The sequence below is a fragment of the Gossypium hirsutum genome, chromosome D09 (genome assembly GCF_007990345.1).
Source record: "Gossypium hirsutum isolate 1008001.06 chromosome D09, Gossypium_hirsutum_v2.1, whole genome shotgun sequence".
NCBI lineage: Eukaryota > Viridiplantae > Streptophyta > Magnoliopsida > Malvales > Malvaceae > Gossypium > Gossypium hirsutum.
This window is the reverse complement of record NC_053445.1, coordinates 42,729,043-42,748,021: the sequence shown is the minus strand read 5'-3', so window position 1 is coordinate 42,748,021 and position 18,979 is coordinate 42,729,043. Positions and strand designations below refer to the sequence as shown.

Sequence of the window (18,979 nt, the reverse complement as noted above, 5' to 3'; positions counted from 1 at the left end):
TTTCATGCCAAGGCCCAGATCAGAGCACCAATTTATATAATTATATTGAACTTTCGCATAATATGCCTCAAAATTTGAAAATAACACGGAGAGGAGGTGCAAACCTTCAAGCACTACTAGCTGTAACTTTGATCCGAAGGAGCAGTTTTTCCTTTTAACTATTTCGAAAGCATATGGTTGCAAAAATTATATAATCTATTGCTGATAAGTGTAAATTACAAAACTTTGATGGTTAGGAAAGAAAATAAGTGGAAAACTAACAAAGGGCACAACTGCAAAATCATGAACCTTTGAAGACCAGAAATTTGATTCTTGGTTGTCCGAACTCCAGACTTTTCCCCCCCTTTCTTCCCTGTCTCTACAGCTTTCTTTATTTGGGTTCTACTGTATGGAGCTCTCACTCTCCCACTGTTCTTCCCTTGGAATTTCAGCTGTAAATCCTCATTGCAAGGCCTCATCTTGTCACCCCAAGGCAATACCCAGTAAGCTCAATGCCAAGCATTTTGATTTGTCTTTGAAATGCTCCAAATATGGTGTTTCAGTTGGGCTTTACGATTATTCAAGTTGCTCAAAACATGTTCCAGCTAGGAAATTCAAGCGTAATTCAATCCGGGTATGTCTTGTTATCTCAAACTCCTAGTTCAACTTCTTTTTGTTTTTTGGGTTTCTGTAGGTTATGCTTGCGAATCTGCAATTGAGAATCCAAAATTTGAATGTTAATATGGATTTGGGTTCTTTTTGAAGACTTGAACTTCTTGGAGTTACCAATTTATCTTGGAGAATAAACTTGCTATAGGTTTTCCAGTTAAATGTGAATCCAAAGCAAACTGATAATTGATTGAAATTGAAATTCAAAAATCTTTATTTTTGAAATAAATGCTTTGTTTGTTTGTTTGTTTGTTTTTGTTTCAAACACATCTTTTAGTTTTTGCTTTTGTAAACAAAAAGCAAGTGGTAAAGCATCATCCATATTATGTCTAATTTCATTCAGACTGAGAATTTTTGTTTCAAGTCCGTTGATGCTATTAATGGCTTTCTTTTACAAGATTTAGAACCATTTTTGATTGGCTAGTGATCCAATAGTACAAGTCTTGAGCTTGCAAGCTCAAAACAGCTTGTCAATTTAACAAGGTCTATACGGTTAGGACTGTTTGGCAATTCACCCCTCCCCGTACCATACTTAATGAAACAATAATTTCATATTTATTCATGTTAACTATGACCTGGTGAGAATCAATGAGTCTACATGTGGTATGTGGCATTATTGTGATGTGAATGTGGCTTATACCAGGCTTGCAGTCAAGTTGGTGCTGCTGGGTCTGATCCAATGCTGAACAAGATTTCGTCTTTCAGAGATGCGTGCTGGAGGTTTTTAAGGCCCCATACTATACGTGGAACGGCCCTAGGATCAGCGTAAGAATTTATGGCTGAAACAATGATTTAATATGGTTAGTTAAATAATTGTGTTCAGGTTTACTTTAAGTGAAAGTTGTTGTCAATTCTGTTGACAGTGCTTTGGTGGGAAGAGCATTAATTGAGAACTCAAATTTGATCAAGTGGTCCCTGGTGCTGAAGGCATTCTCCGGTCTTATAGCTCTAATATGTGGAAATGGTTATATAGTTGGCATCAATCAGATCTATGATATTGGCATTGACAAGTATGTATCACGTATTCGTAAAAACAATTTAGAGCTCAAGTGGAAGTGTAGGTAGCGACTTATTTAACATCCTTGAAATTTAAATCTGAGGTGCCAAGTAACACAACTACTGTAATGCACATTTATGTGCTGCAATATTTAGCAGAAAGAGAGGCTGTTATCTAGACTGGATCATTACTTAGAAAACACCCAGTTCTTTTTCATCTAACATGGATAGATTTTTATTATTGAACATGTTCTTTTTCTGTTAAGGTCATGGGTTATGGATCAAGTCACTGGACTATTCATGGTAAAGTTTGCTTCATTTGATGAAACCTTCCTCTTATTGTGATTCTACCACAAGAATAACCTAAGATGAATAGTATACGAAACTCGTCACTGGGAGCTCCTAACCTTAGAATAAATATTTGTAGTTGGCACGTAGATGTTAATATTACTAAAGTAAAGTGATTTATCTTCTTCCCATCTTTGGCGCTTTTGACTTCTTGTCTTGCCCACAAAGGCACCTGTAACAAGTTCTTTTTGAATTTTTGAGAATGCTTTTTTATTGTATAGCTGTGTTATAGTTTCAGTCTTGGTTTGTAGATCATGTAGGTAACTGTACAAGTGCATAGCTTCTTAAAGAAAATTTGAGATTTCAAGATTTTATTATGGGGGATTTACTAGTGACTTAAAGTGCTGAGAATTTAAATAACCTTTTTTTTTCTCCAATTTGCAGGGTAAATAAACCCTACTTACCCATAGCTGCAGGGGATCTCTCAGTTCAATCAGCATGGTTCTTGGTGATATTTTTTGCAGTGACTGGCCTTCTGATTGTTGGATACAACTTTGGCCCATTTATCACATCGCTTTACTCACTTGGTCTTTTCCTGGGCACTATCTATTCAGTTCCTCCATTTAGAATGAAGAGATTTCCTGTTGCAGCATTTCTAATAATTGCCACGGTATTTTTTTTATGTTATTTTTGTGAAGCACATATTGTTTATTAACATGAAATATGAAGCTGACAAATAAGGGTTGCCTGAAACTGATCACATGTTAAGTGTGGACAAAAAATTCTTCTCGGTAGTAGAAAATGAAGCAATTCATTGCAGAAGTCATCAGAGAGAAGCTTATATCATATTTCAATCCTTGTGTCTGGTGCATTGGTTAATTGAATTTTATGCAGAATAAATGTTGATTGATTTGGGTCCAGAATTGGTTGTAAAACAGAAATGAAGTCTGGTCAGTGAGTGGACCAGCTTAATGATCTTAATAGTTGTTGGTTTTGTAATAATTACCTTAACCTACATGGAAATGGTACCCTTTTGCATTAATTGGCACCATCATTTACTACTGCAAAAACTTGTCATGTTTGTTTCTAAAGGCATTATTGGAAAAAATCTTAAGAAATTGAAATTTGCAGGTGAGGGGTTTCCTTCTCAATTTTGGGGTGTACTATGCTACAAGAGCTGCTCTTGGACTTCCATTTCAGTGGAGGTGGGTAACCTTTCATTACGTTTGACTTCTTAATATTGGTGTATTTTTCAGTGAGGTGGGTAACCATTCATTATCCTCAATACATATATCCTTGACCACAAACAAATGAAAAGTGTTCAATCACTTCTATTACATTCCTAACCTAGTATTGCACCTTTATAAAAGTATGGGCCCTTAGTTCATGAGCTAGACCCTCTATCATGCATGAACTGCCTCTGAGTTCTTTTCCATCATTGAGTGCGGTGGAACCTTTCTTGTACTTTCTTCCATCTAATCAACTCCTAACATCTGTGCTCTACTTTTTTAAACAGGCATCATCGGTAAAGGTTCTGCTTTGTATTAAAGAATTTCATTTGCCTTGTATATTTTGAAGTTTAGATTTATGAACACCTGTTTGAAAACAACTGAGAGAGCTAAATATGTCTTTGACCCGTATTCTGTCTGCAGTGCACCCGTGGCATTTATCACTACTTTCGTAACATTGTTTGCACTTGTTATTGCCATAACCAAGGATCTTCCAGATGTAGAAGGAGATCGCAAGTAAGTTATATGATCAATTTAACATATATTGTTTGTTTTTGTTCTTCTCCTGTTGACATTGTTGATATCACGTTTCCCGGTTCCCTGGTTTAGTTTCCTTCATGAGTGGTGAAATATTAATTAATTTTTGAATGTTTATTTCCCTTGAGCCTCAATTTCCGTATTGCTTTGAAAGTTTCTCTTCTCCATTCGATTTCAAGCCTATGTTACTGTCTTGGTTACTAAATTTTTGGACATCGGTGTCTCAGATCTGTTTGTACAATATATACAGATTTCAAATATCAACATTAGCAACAAAGCTTGGAGTTAGAAATATTGCATTTCTTGGTTCCGGACTTCTACTGGTGAATTATGTTGCTGCTGTGTTGGCTGCAATATACATGCCTCAGGTGAACGAGTAGCACTCGTAGCCCGTCTTATCATTCGCTACTATTTGTGCCTGAATTCAGTGCTTAATTTGTGTAGTTTATGGATGCAGATTGTTTTGATTTCTTTACATCTATCTTCAAGGGAGATTATCGAAAATAGTAAATTCTTCAATTGCATATGTTACAGGCTTTCAGGCGTAGTTTAATGATACCTGCTCATATCTTTTTGGCGGTCTGCTTGATTTTTCAGGTGCGTTTCCTGGATTTAAGACTTCTCCTAATACAATATTGACCAGGAATCATATGATTCGTTTTTTACTCTTTGTTTCCAGAAATGGACATTCTTGAATGAATCTGTGTTTCAATAACAATTGCTTGTTCATAAGAAAACCTAATCGTTGGAGTATTATTTAACTTTATAATGTCAGTACACTCTGTGACTGATTGTTCTTTCATAGTTATGGTCTCTGATGCAAATTTTTATTTTAATTGGTCCAGACATGGGTGTTGGAACAAGCAAATTACAAAAAGGTAATGCCTATCTTCTTGTAGATCATATCACATTAGCAGATTTGACCTTTTATATAATAATTTAGTTGAATGAATTCTTTCAGTTTCGGTGATTATGGATGACCACATAGCAAATGGTTATCTTGACTCACAGTCCTTCTGGAGTCATGGTGTTCATAAACTAGGGCTGCCTTTGGCTGTTTAGTTTGTATAAATGACAAACCTATGGTGCTCCAACTTTTTATTTTTCTTAAAGTATCTGTGTCCGACACATTTGGACATAGTTACGGGGGTGGGACTCTCCAAAGACTTTCCTAACACATGGAAAAACTTATAAAACAAAATTGAACATACACATGTCAAACACTACCAACATCTGACACTCACACCTAAGTCCAAGTGACATCGGTATAGACTGACGTTTTAGAAATTGAAATTTGGCATACTCTTCAACATATGAAGTTAATGGATTTTGAAGCATATAAAATGATCATCTTTGTATCAAATTATGGATTTAATAAATATGATAATATTTAGTTTCAACTATATGTTGGAAACACTACTACTTGTATGGATATTTCTTGGGTACTGTCATATTCTCTAACCACAGTCTAGTGACTACATCTTTGCCTGTTACTACTTGAGGATGATCTTCCACTGGCTAATGTCTTAGCAAGACAGTAATATGTTTGCCTAAGTGAACCAGATGCACTTCAGTCACAATTTTTTCTGATAAGTGTCTAGGTAGGGGTTGCCCAGGGATTGAGTCTGGGATTATTGCTTGCGCAATGACTAGTTTAGCTGCACTTACCACTGCAGGAACTTATTTTTATAACCATCAGAAATAAATGATTATACCTGCATTACAGCGAACACAGTCTACTGATTTATTTCAGCTAGTCAGTTCTCATATTTTCATTGTCAAGTGACTAATGCTTGTAAGATTCATGTGTGAGGGTTCTTTTCTTATTAACTTAATTAGAACTTCAAACTGCAAAGAATCCTTCATATGTGAGGGTTTTTCCTGCTACAAACAGGGAGCAAGAGATTTTGGTCAACACCTGATTTTATATTTGATTGAAATTTTGCAGGAAGCAATCTCGGGGTTCTATCGTTTCATATGGAATCTCTTCTATGCAGAGTATGCGATTTTCCCCTTCGTGTAGAATCCTAATCTCCACCCTCCATACTTTTTGTTTTGCAAATTTTTATTTTCATTGAGGGAGAGTAGTTACGTGAGTATCTATATGAATTCCCATCTAATATTCATTGCATCTTTTAATAACGCTATCTTGAATTAGTTCTTATGCAAATAAATAAATAAATTCAATAGAAAACAAAGATGGTCTGATCCCTGCCTTGAGTGTACTACATGCTGCTTGCATGCTCATGAGATTAGGACATCTGTTAAGCACCAAAACTGGTGTGGATATGATGGTTAAAACGGTAAGAATCATACGGCAGAGCATTGCTCCCCGACGATGGTTGGACCGCTCTCCTCTTTGGGGAAGGCATGTTGGTAACTAGAACCCACAAATGTCAAGCAAACAATAAAAAACAAATGATGCAAGGGCACAATAATCACCACAAAATAAGAACCACAAGAGTAGAAAAGAGAATAGAAAGATATCACCTTGCTTGTGACAATAAATGAGAAGGAAATCCTGAAGAATCTTGCAAACCTCACCCCCCTCCCCAGTTGTTGAAGCCTTAGAAAAATGAAAGACCAGACGAGAGTAATAACTAAAAGAACAAAGAACGTGAAGAGCAAACAAGGAATAAAATGACTTTAATGAAATAAGAGAGGAAAAGGAACGGTTGGGAGAAATCTCATTGGCACAAGTCGAGAGTATTCGTGTTTTTATTTATTTATTTTAAATGGGGAGTCGTGGAAAATGACAAACGAAGTCTCAACATTTTAAACCCATGTTGCGACATTATCTCCTATGAAGTTGCGATGTGATCATTTGGTTGGATCACCTTTGTCTTTTCATATATGCACATTGCAACACAAGTTGTGACCTGACCATTTATTTGTTAAATTTGAACCTTTGGCTTTGCATATATGTACACGGCACAAGATGTAGTTTGTTCTTTTTTTTTTTCTGAAACGAGAAGTTGCGATGTAGATGACTATTGAAGTCTCAACATTCCAAACCCATGTCGCGACATTCTCTCTTATGAAGTTGCGATGTGATCATCTAGTTTGAACACCTTTGGCTTTGCATATATGCACATTGCAACGCAGAGATAATGTAAGTTGTGACATGACTATTTATTTGTCAAATTTGAACTTTTGGCTTTACATATATGCACATTGTAACGCAAAGATAAGGTAAGTTGTGACGTAATTGTCTATTTGTCAAATTTAAACATTTTTTTTAGTTTTAAATATTTCACTTTATTCTAAACAAAAACTAAAATTTTATAATTTTTATAGGATAATATAATATTAAAATTGAATTAAATGAAAATATTTTCCATTGAGTGATAATTAGTTGTTATTTTCCTACATTTTCTACTTTTTTTTGTTGAAAATTCCTATTAAATTTTTTTTCTTTTGAATTATCAAACATGTATAAAAGAAATAAATTGTTGAAGATATTAATCTTCATCTGATTTAATTTTTTTAATCATTTTTCAAACTAGGCTTAAAAAAAAAACTAAAACGCTTTGGTATTTCTAAAAAAATAATTCTATTTAAGGTCTGTTTGATAAACTGTTAAATTAAATACTAAAAGAAAATTATTGAAAAAGTAAGTATTAAAACACAACTGTAATGAAAAAAAATTGACATTGTAAGTTGAAATGAATGTTTTGAAAAAAATCCACATCAGCTGTTAAATTATAATAACAGCAGGAGCAAATTAGACCAAACAAAAAGTATACAAATTAAATCATAAATTTAAGCATAAAAAGTGCTCAATACCATAATATGACTTAAAACCGACCTATACCTAACACAATTATTCTTATATATATAATGTATAATATAAATACTCATTTAATGTAAAATAGAAATTTAAATATTCAAAATTATTTATTTATTTATTACATATTTATATATATTATATTTAAATATTAGATTTATTGTTGGGTATTAATTCATGATGCATAGAAATATGAGGTAAATAATATTTATTACTTAAATTCACTCTATTTTTAATATAATTATTTTTGGATATTTGATTTTATTATTAAATTTTGAGTTACTCATAAGAATAAAGATTTTGAACAGTTAAACCGAATATTTAATATTTAATAGATTTTAATATTTTTAAAAATATAGTTAATATATTTACTTTTTATTGTAAATATATAAATAAAAAATCTATTCTTTCAAATACTTTTATACTTATTTTTCTTTATTTTGTATTTTATTTTCTGAACAAACTATAATGATAGAAGTAATCGGTGAATCTTCATTCTCAGAATTTAATGATGAAAAATTTGAACTAAAATGTAATTTTATGAATTTGTAGTTTAATTTAATAAAAAGTCAATGTTTTTTCCTAAAAAAAATCAATTAACCTTTTGAATTTCTCCTATAAAATTAAACAGTTTAACATTAAGCAATATATGGACTTTGAACGTTCCTTTATTGACACGTGGACACTCATGTTCTCTTTCTCTCTCTACATTTTAGAAAAATAGTTAAATTTTAGTTTTGGTTCATATATTTTTATAATGTTATTAATTAGTTCTAATAATTAATATTGTCGATTTTTTGACTAAAAAATTATGTGGTTATAAATAATATGAATGTTCTAAGAGTCGATGAACACATGAATTTACATTTATTTTACGTTTTAGATTTCGTTTACAATATAAGAAAATGGTTAGATTTTAGGTTTGACACTTAAACTATGCTGAAACTTAAAATTTAATTTATATACTTTAAATTTTAGTATAATTTGATCTGTTTATTTTTATAATGTTATCGGTTAAACTAAATAATTAATATTGTTAATTTTTTTAATCAAAATATTAACATCGGCTTTTCTCAAGAACACTATTCCAACAAAAAAATTAATTGTTATAATAAGCTCGAATGAATATTTTTAAGAAAAAAATTTAATTAATATTTTTGGCAGCATTTTTATTGTTGTTTGACAACTAAGTATATATTTGAAATTTCAAAATGTTACTGGAGAGATTAATAGAAGAAATTTAATGGTGGGTAACAATTATACTTGAATTTTAGATCTGAAAATAAATGGACTAAAATCTTAAAAATAAAAATAATAAATTAAATTTTAAATCTAAGAAATAAATAAGGATTTAAAACATATTTTAATATTTAAAATTTTACTTTGTAAGAATCATATTAATATTAATTAATAATAAATAATATGTAAATTTAAAAATTATTCATATTTTTTTAATACTAATTTAATAATATTTTTAACTATTTAATTAATAAGTGAGTATTGATATACTGATGATATATTTTTTTATTTCACAAATAAATTTAAAAAATTGACTTATGATTTATTTTGAATATCTATTTTTAAATGTTTTATTATATCTAATTTTTATAAAATATTTGTGGAATTTAAAAATTCGAGCTGTATCAAATACTTTATCTTAATTAATTTAATAACACACAGGATAAGTTTGTATGGGTTACGAAAAAAAAAAATCAGAATCCCTAAAGTACCCTTAGCTGAAATTATATATACATACAATATTGATGTACTGCTAACCTAAATCCCTGTTGAGAACTCGCTGCCGCCTCAGATCAGGTAAGCTTTTTTCTAGATCGTAATTCTTCTTTTCTTGATAATTTAAAGAGAAAAAAAGATCTCGTCTCTGTTGTGATTATTTTAAAAAAAGTTTGAATACTTTCTTCAATCGCCGTACGGAATAATAGATTCGAAATTTTATTGTTGCTAATTTTAAGCTCATATTTTGTTCATCCAGCTTTTCGTACAATTTTATTTCTTTGAACTGCATGATTCTTATTATTTTCTTTTTGCAGCTTTGAAGTAATTGAAATCAAGGAAGTGAACGCCAATGGCATCTAAATTCTGGACTCAGGTTTGTTTGTTTGTTTTTTAATTTATCTTTCTGACGTATGGATTTTAAATATATAGCCTTTACCTAATATTTTATTGAGGAGGTTAGACATGCGTTTTTTTTTTGAATTTACGATAGGGTGGTAGTGACACTGAAGAAGAGGAGACTGATATTGAAGATGAAATTGAGAATGGGGGAGCTGGAGAAACCACAGCCGCCGCTGCCGGAAGCAGATATCTACAAACAAATGCTAGTGATAGTGATGATTCCGATGGGCAAAAGAGGGTGGTTAGATCCGCCAAAGATAAGAGGTTTGAGGAGATGGCAAGTACGGTTGATCAGATGAAGAATGCAATGAAAATCAATGACTGGGTTAGCTTGCAAGAGAGTTTTGATAAGATTAATAAACAGTTGGAGAAGGTTATGCGTGTTACCGAGTCCGACAGAGTTCCAAATCTTTATATTAAGTGTCTTGTTATGTTGGAAGATTTCTTGGCTGAAGCTTTGGCTAATAAGGAAGCCAAAAAGAAAATGAGTAGCAGTAATCACAAGGCTTTGAACGCAATGAAACAGAAGCTCAAGAAGAATAATAAGCAGTATGAGGAATTGATTAACAAGTATAGGGAGAATCCTGAGAGTGAAGAGGAGAAGCTTGAAGACGAGGACGAAGACGAGGATGAAGATGAATCTGGCTCTGAGTTGGAGGACCCGTCACAGATTGCTGCTGAGTCTAGTGATGAGGATGATGAGGGGGAAGATGTGGATGATGATGATGCTGATGGGGCCTGGGAGAAGAAACTAAGCAAGAAAGAGAAACTGATGGATCGGGAGTTTAAGAAAGATCCTAGTGAGATCACCTGGGATACTGTTAACAAGAAGTTTAAAGAGGTTGTGGCTGCTAGGGGAAGGAAGGGAACTGGAAAATTTGAACAGGTCGAGCAGCTTACCTTCTTGACAAAGGTTGCCAAGACTCCTGCTCAGAAGCTTGAGATCCTTTTCAGTGTTATCTCTGCACAGTTTGATGTTAATCCAGGTCTTAGTGGACACATGCCTATAAATGTGTGGAAGAAATGTGTACAGAATATGCTTGTCATATTGGACATTCTTGTTCAGTACCCGAACATTGTGGTCGATGATATGGTTGAGCCTGATGAGAATGAAACCCAAAAGGGAGCAGACTATGATGGAACTATCCGTGTTTGGGGAAATTTGGTGGCCTTCCTTGAGAGAATAGATAATGAGTTCTTTAAGAGCTTGCAGTGCATTGATCCACACACTCGTGAGTATGTTGAGAGACTGAGAGATGAACCTTTGTTTTTGGTCCTTGCTCAAAATGTCCAGGAGTATTTAGAGCGTATTGGTGATTTGAAGTCTGCTGCTAAGGTTGCTCTAAGGCGGGTTGAACTTGTCTATTACAAGCCTCAAGAGGTTTATGATGCTATGAGGCAACTGGCTGTGCTATCAGAAGATGGAGAAAAAGATGGCGATGAGACTAAAGTGGAGGAAACATGGGGTACATCTGCGTTTGTTGTTACTCCTGAGCTTGTGTCCCGGAAGCTCACATTCCCCGAGAATAGTAGAGCATTGATGGATATCCTAGTGACCCTCATATACAAAAGTGGAGATGAGAGGACCAAAGCCCGTGCAATGCTTTGTGATATTTACCATCATGCCCTTTTTGATGAGTTTTCAATTGCTCGTGATTTGCTACTGATGAGTCATTTACAGGATACTATTCAGCATATGGATGTTTCAACACAGATACTTTTTAACCGGGCAATGGCTCAGGTTGGCCTCTGTGCCTTCCGTGTTGGACTAATTGCTGAAGGACATGGCTGCCTTTCTGAACTGTATTCTGGTGGGAGGGTGAAGGAATTGCTTGCACAAGGTGTTTCACAAAGCCGATATCATGAGAAAACCCCAGAACAGGTACCGATCATAATATATTTCCTTGACAGATTATAATTAACAATAGCTTTAACTGATAATCCTCAAGTCTGTACAGTTTTGTTGTCTTTTACTGTTTGCATTTGATGGTTTTTGCATGCTAATTTTATTTGTTTGGCTTTACACTTTAGTAAATAGTTTTTGATTGGTTGGTTAGATGGTATTATTTCTGTTGGGATTGGAAGGATATTTCTTTTGACACAATGTTTCTTTTAGGCATTCGGATATTTTAAGTTGTTGATACAAATGCAGTAGCATAAACAACAGTTACAAGACAATGAATTCATTTGGAAATTTAGTTATTGAAGTATGTTTGCCACTGATTACTTCTTTATACTTTAGAAATAATTACTATATATCTAACTATTGGCATAATTGTAACGAATAATTGTGGGATTTTCATGTTGATCTATGAGCCCTTATTGTGTGAAATTCTGACTTAAATGTGTGCAAGTCGTACCCTTCATTTGCAAACAACTAAACATCGTGATAACATGCGCACTTACATGCTACTATATAATTTTTTGAGGTAAAAGTACCATACCTTCCGAGTCCCGTTTTTATAGGTATTGGATCAAATTAGATCTTTTACTATTAAATGGATAGATTTACTCATTATGCTATTAAGAAGAATCGAATAAGGCCAAATTAACGTTTACTATTTAAATTGATCTATTTAACAGTGAAGGGACTAATTTGATCTATTCCTTATGATAGAGGGACTTGCTATGTACATTCATCAATTTTTTGAGGACTTATACTCTTTTAAACTTTGGATATATCAGGAAAGGTTGGAAAGGAGGCGTCAGATGCCCTACCATATGCACATAAATCTTGAGCTTCTGGAGGCTGTGCATTTGATATGTGCTATGCTTCTTGAGGTTCCTAACATGGCAGCCAACTCCCTTGATGCCAAACGCAAGGTGATAAGTAAGACATTCAGGCGGTTGCTTGAGGTGAGTGAGAGGCAGCCATTTACAGGTCCCCCAGAAAATGTGCGAGACCATGTAATGGCTGCAACCCGGGCCCTCTGCAAGGGAGATTTCCAGAAGGCCTTCGACGTCATTAATTCTCTTGATGTTTGGAAGCTCCTTAGGAATAGAGAGAGCGTGCTTGAAATGCTGAAAGCTAAGATCAAGGAAGAGGCTCTGAGGACTTACCTTTTTACCTACTGTTTTTCCTATGATACACTAGGCCTGGACCAGCTCACCAAAATGTTTGACCTCTCAGATGCCCAGATTCATAGCATTGTTAGCAAGATGTTGGTAAATGAAGAACTCCATGCAAGCTGGGACCAGCCAACTCGATGCATCATCTTCCATGATGTTGAGTACTCAAGGTTGCAGGCCTTGGCATTCCAGTTGACAGAAAAGCTTTCAATACTTGCTGAGAGTAATGAGAGGGCAGTCGAGGCTAGATTTGGTGGTGGTGGATTGGATCTGCCACTAAGGCGGCGAGATAACCAGGAATATGCTGCTGGGACAGCTGGCGGCGGCGGCGGTAGGTGGCCAGACTTGTCCTACAATCAGGGTAGGCAAGGTAGTTCTGGACGTGCCGCGTATACTGGTGGTGGCAGACCATTGGCATTAGGACAGGCTTCAAGGGATCGGTCAAGTCAATCACGAGGAACAGGCGGATACTCTGGGAGAGCCGGTTCAGGAATGAGAGGTTACCAGATGGATGCTTCAGCTCGCATGGTTAGTCTCAGTCGGGGTGTTCGCGGTTAGTTGTATTTCTTAGCAGTAATCTTAACCTAATTTTGTCAAAGTTATTTACTTGGGGTTGAACTTGATTATTGGATTTTGTGTTTTGCCATTTATGCAATAGCTGTTGGACTCATTATGGCGTTTTCATGTTTTATGCTGAATCATGTTCCTTATATTAAACAGAATTCCTGATTTTTATCAAGTGCTTGCTTGACACATCGAACCTTGGGATTGTACACTTTACTTCTTTTGCATCAAAGTTGATGTACTCACATCAACCCACTGGTTTTAGTTGTAAAATTTTCAGCCGATAATGATGTTCTATGCTACAATCGCAAGTGCCATTTCTTTTCTGATTCTGAGAAAGTCAAAATGATTTGTAGATTACGAACCACGATAGTAGGTAACTTGAACAACTTTCTATTTGTTGATAGAAATGTTGGCCAATTTTTTTCACACACGAGATATTACATCGATCTTTATCAAACCTTTAACTGGGTTCAGACGAAAAAAATAATTCTTGTACTAATTTCAAAAATCTGTTTTCAATATATGAAAATTGATATGCAAGTTGTACTTTTCTTGGATAGAGGTAAGATAATTAAAATTATTTAAAAGCATATTCTATTAAATTATGTTTAATTATTTTGTTTTTTTTTAAAATTAATTCCTTAAACATTAATTGAACTCTAAAATTTTTGTAGACATTTTATATTCTACAGTTTACTTTAATATACATCACTTGATACTCAAGTTTGACATTTTTTTTTGCGGTATACGTGTTAGTTATATTTTACAAAAGTTTTGTATTTTGATATCCAAAAGTAACAGTGTTAACTTTTTAATATTTAATTTAAGCTTTAAGGCTAGTTTAATAAAAATTAATTGCTAATATTATTATATTTGAATTTTTTTAATTTTGTTAATAGAATTTATTTAACTGTGTGATCAATTAATTATATGTAGTCCAATTGTTGTGATTTTTCCTAAGATTTTAAGGTTTATTTGATGAAGTTAATTGCTAAAAAAATAGTCCATTTTCCTTAATCTTTTTGTTTATTTTTTCCTAAACTAGTAGATTACAAATTTCTATTTTTCACATTTTCATTTTCTTCTCCATATTCCTTGCTTAAAGAAAAAAATGTTTAGAAAAATCCTTCTACTTTTTATTGCTTCCAAATAAACTTTTTATCAAAAGGAAAAAAACCCTTAACCTCTATAATATATATATATAAGATTTTAACTTTAATTTGTACTCGAAGAAAATACTTCTAATTAAAAAAGACCTATAAATTTGAAAATTTGTATTTGAATTTCATTTATTATATAAATGGTAAGAATAAATATGTATATTATAGATAAATTAGTTGAAATTTAATATAATATACACTAAAAAATGCATAGAAACATGCATTTGTCAAATCTAAAAATATTTTAAGGATTTCAAATTCATTACTATATAAGCATCTAACAAATCTAGGAGTTCGAGAAATTACAAATATTACATTTCTAAATAGGTTACTACTCAATTTATACTATTTTTGAAATCTAAAATTCTAAAATTCTAGTTTCCAAACGTTGACTAAAAAGAATCTTTAATATTAATCACATTAAATTTGAAATAAAATTAATATTAATCACACAAATTAAATGATAATAACTTATTGGGTACAATAGAAGATAAGTGCTTATTTAAAAAAAAATAGCTTTAAGAATTTTTTTAGTATTTTAACCAAAAAAATGAAATCGTGAAAGAAAAATAATTGCATAGGTACTTCGTATCACTGCATTCTCACCTACGAAATTCTATTTAATCTCCCAAAATTGTAATGACAATTGTGTTAAAAAAAGAATGATAGCTAACAAAAAGGGGTAAGAATATAACCCAAGTCCAAGAAAAGAAAGAATATAGGGAAAAGCCAACATGCAGCTATATGTACGAGCAGCAGAAGATTTCTTCATGTAATGTAATAACTATTAGCCAACAAGTCGTACCTTTAGCTTTCTACTTTGTTTTAGGACCATGGTTTGAAGTCCCATTACCATCTTCACTAGTTTTCTCCTCTGTAACTTTTGAAGGTCGAACCTTTCCTCCAGCATCCTTGACTGAATTCTCTTGTTGCTTCACTAACCTTTTTAGAGGTAACTTCTATGGTTGGAGGCCTTGCTTAATTGTGGTTTACTATCGTTCCTGGATCTACTCCACTATCTTTGTTTGTTATAGTCTTTGTTAATGATTGCGACTTCACTTCAGCATCTGTGGCTTTCGTTTTTAAACCTTCTTTACTAACTTTATTTAATGATTTAACGCTTAACGTAACGCCCTCCACTTGACTTAATAAACTGGATCCGAGTTTTGGGTGTTACGCCTAAGGATCGACGTACTTAGACTCCTACTTTGCTTTCCTATGTAACTATTCAACTAATAAAATTTCTAAGTCTTTTTACCTAAAATACCTCGTTTTACTTATTGTGTAAACTTATTGTACAATGTAATATTACATTTACAATCAAAGTAATATGACTATTGTTTTCGCCTTACTTCTATCACTATACACAGTATTACATCTTATGCGTAGACTTAAACTTTGCCATAAGGCTTCTCGTGTAAATTTGTGTGTTGTCAATACTTCTAACTAATCGTATGACTCTCTTAGTTTTTCCTTGGCGTGGATTGTAACTTCGCCACGATCTTTTTCTTCTCTGCATGCATATCAGCAGAGACTGCTGCTCCTATGGCGTAGCCTTGGCATTGTCTCTCGCCACCCTTCTTTTTAACAACTCCTACAATCAATCAAATAAGTTCATGAGAAATTAATGAGGTATTATCATACTTTTATTCATCATTTCATATAGGGTGTAAACATTGCACTTTACTTTATGGAACAAGACAGATATTCATCTAACTCAGCAAAACATGTATTAAATCTCTTCATATCTTGTACTCATTCATATTCTGTAAACATTCTTACCTCAGTCGGTATCATACGATTTACTTACGGGTTAGTATTGGCAACTCACTTTCCATTTCACCTTCCTAAGGCAGATTTCGTTTGCTTCTCATCATCATGCATTTCTCGCCATTCTTTCGTTGTTTCAAACTGGATAGTTATGCTTCTCTTTAGAGTTCGCCATTTTGGTGTTGCCATTGAATCTTTGTCCCGAGGTCATTCCACAAATTGCACCACTAAGGTGTTTTCTTTACTTCAGATGTTTTCCCTTGTCTACAGACATACGCTTGATCAATAGATAGCTATGAAGGCGTCCATGTCACACCCCAAAATTGGGCCTAGTAATTTTGAGGGTAAAATGAGAATTTTAACTCATTTATGCTCAGAATTTCGTAGCATGATAAACCGGAAATGTCTTCGTTTATAGCTTTTAGAAAATTAAATCAATTTTCCAAAATGAGTTTCAAAAAACCTTTAATTTTGAATAAGGACTATTTTGTAAAAGGGTGCAAAATAGGAGTAGTTATAAAGAAATTATACCAAAGTTTTAAAAATCATTTTCCTATTATTTTTTTATGTTATCTAGTCTTTTAAATTGAGTTTTAATCCATTGAATCGAAATATTTGAATAAAATCTGAAAATTAAGTCATTAATGGTGAAATTTGAGATTTTGCATAAAAATGATGTTTCAAAGTGTTTTTTAAATTTATTTTGACATGATTAGAAGGTTTCTATACTTTCCGTAAAGTTTCATTAAGAGATTTTATGGTTTTATTGAGTTTTCATGAAAAATTTTGTAGCCACGAATTGGGTAGTTTTGTGTAGTTTAAAGGTTAGAATTAATCTTAGATGAATGGAATTAGTTTTACGCAAAGAGGATGAGTGGAGATTGAGATAATTGAGTTTCAAGTTTGCTATGTCGAAGGTTTCGGTTCCAATATGAACTAATTTAGGCATGTGTTTTGGTTGTTTTAAGAGTGTCTATAGCTTAATTTTAATCATGGTTATTGTGTGGTTAACTTTGGTGGAGATACAGAAGTGTTGGAGCCTTTGACGAGCAAGGTAAAAGGAAAGGAAAAGCTAGTTTGAGTTTTCGACGACTAGGTGTGTAATATCCCGTAAGTCAGGGGTGTCGGGAAACATACTTTTGGGACCCCGCCTGGGCGAATCGGGCTCAAAAATATTATTACTATATTTTTTGAGAGTTACTTTAAAAGTGAATTGAGTATTAATTAATTAAATAAATTTTTTTATTTTATTCTAAAGGGACTAAATCAATAGGTGATAAAAGTGGGAAAGAATACTAAATTTATAAAGAAGATAAATATCAAAGGACTTAGAAATTAAATAAACCATTACTTAAATGGGTTTTATTAGTGGATGAGTATGAGAATAATATATATATGTATATAGGTTATATTATTAAAAATTATAATAGGATAATTATAATATGTAGGGAAATTAATAAAAGAAAAGAAAATATTAATGTTGATAGGAAAGAAAGTAATAAAGAAAAGAAAGTGAGTGGGGAGGGGGAGAATGTTTTTCTTCTTCTTTGTTACTGCCGAAAAACCATTGAAGGTTTAAGAGGAAAAGCTTGGTTATTTTGTTTGATATCTTTGAATGCATGTAAGTATTTCTCAAAGGGATTTTCATTTTGATTATATTTTTGAGTTGGGAATAGATTAATTTAGCTAATCCTTATGCTAGAATGGAGAAATTTTGGAAGTAGTGGATAATGCCATAGATGTAGTTTAAATTTTCTTTTGGATTTAATGGTGAGCTTAAATGCATGGATATTTTAGGGAAAAACTTGTTAAGGATAATCTTATAATTTGCACATTGGTGATATATTGAATAATGAGATTGAGTTTAAGGTTGTTGGGAGAAATTTGGCATGCAAGGGCTGTCTTTCTTTGAATGTTTATGAGCTGGAAAAAAAATAATTAAATGAAGTAGAGATGTTAATTTCAATTGTCATTTTAATGTGATTGTATGATGATTTTGAATGGAATTGATGGATAAGGATGTAGCTGCTGTTAAATTTCAGATAGCATGGTAATGAGTGATAAATTCCAAGAGTATAAGGACTATGTATATAAATATACTCGGTTGTATGAGGACATTATTGTGGACATTGGGTGTCTAGTTATATTTGTGGCAAGGATTAAGTTGATTGAATAACAATTGTTAATGGTTAAATGTGTAACTATAATTATTGAGTAATTGATCTAATTAAATTAATATTTCTAGATCGAGAAACGAGAGCTTCCATTGCCAATCGTGGAAAAGAGAAAGCTTTTGAATAATTGTTCATGAGCAAAATTTCGGTAAGTTTGTGGACTCGAACTTAATCTTTCTAATTACTATTTAATTAAACAATGCTAATCTAGCTTTTGATATAAAATGTATGTGTATTATTGATTTAATGTAAAGTAAAATGAATGAGGAAATTGTGGAAGTAAATAATTATACAGTCGTCGATATATTCGACTAGAGCTGGGCTCACTGTGGATTTTGTCAATATAATCGACTAACGCTGAGCGCAATCTTTGTTAGCTTGTCTGACTAGTGCTGGGCACACAATCGTCGGTCTATCCGACTAATGCTGGGCGCAAACACTATTGGTTCATCCAACTAGAGCTGGGCTCACATTTATTATTGTCGGTATATCCAACTAGCGCTGGGCGCAAACATTGTTGGTTCATCCAACTAAAGCTGGGCTCACATTCAATACTGTCGGTTAATCCGACTAGCGCTGAGCGTAATCTCCTCTGCGGTTTACCCGCTAGGCACCGAG

General features: G+C 33.0%; 2 protein-coding genes across 3 annotated transcripts; both read left to right on the top strand.

The window, feature by feature from the left end:
* The first annotated feature begins 70 nt into the window (after positions 1-70).
* On the top strand, positions 71-5,824 carry LOC107891223 (homogentisate solanesyltransferase, chloroplastic). Of its 2 annotated transcripts, none has more exons than XM_016815946.2 (10): positions 71-613; positions 1,292-1,413; positions 1,512-1,658; positions 2,377-2,602; positions 3,064-3,137; positions 3,585-3,677; positions 3,949-4,066; positions 4,233-4,295; positions 4,544-4,576; positions 5,647-5,824. In XM_016815946.2, exons 1-10 carry the CDS (start codon positions 389-391, stop codon positions 5,719-5,721), a joined length of 1,176 nt encoding a protein of 391 aa, XP_016671435.1. In that variant the 5' UTR covers positions 71-388; the 3' UTR covers positions 5,722-5,824. The 2 variants fall into 2 exon arrangements, 1 of the variants encoding a protein (XP_016671435.1); XR_001682154.2 differs by having other exon boundaries at positions 74-613; positions 4,156-4,295.
* A 3,381-nt stretch (positions 5,825-9,205) lies between these two features.
* LOC107891224 (eukaryotic translation initiation factor 3 subunit C) lies at positions 9,206-13,429 on the top strand. The gene is made up of 4 exons (XM_016815947.2): positions 9,206-9,300; positions 9,537-9,595; positions 9,713-11,503; positions 12,307-13,429. The coding sequence occupies exons 2-4, from the start codon at positions 9,572-9,574 to the stop codon at positions 13,246-13,248; spliced, it is 2,757 nt and encodes a 918-aa protein (XP_016671436.1). The 5' UTR covers positions 9,206-9,300; positions 9,537-9,571; the 3' UTR covers positions 13,249-13,429.
* The last annotated feature ends 5,550 nt before the right edge of the window (positions 13,430-18,979 follow it).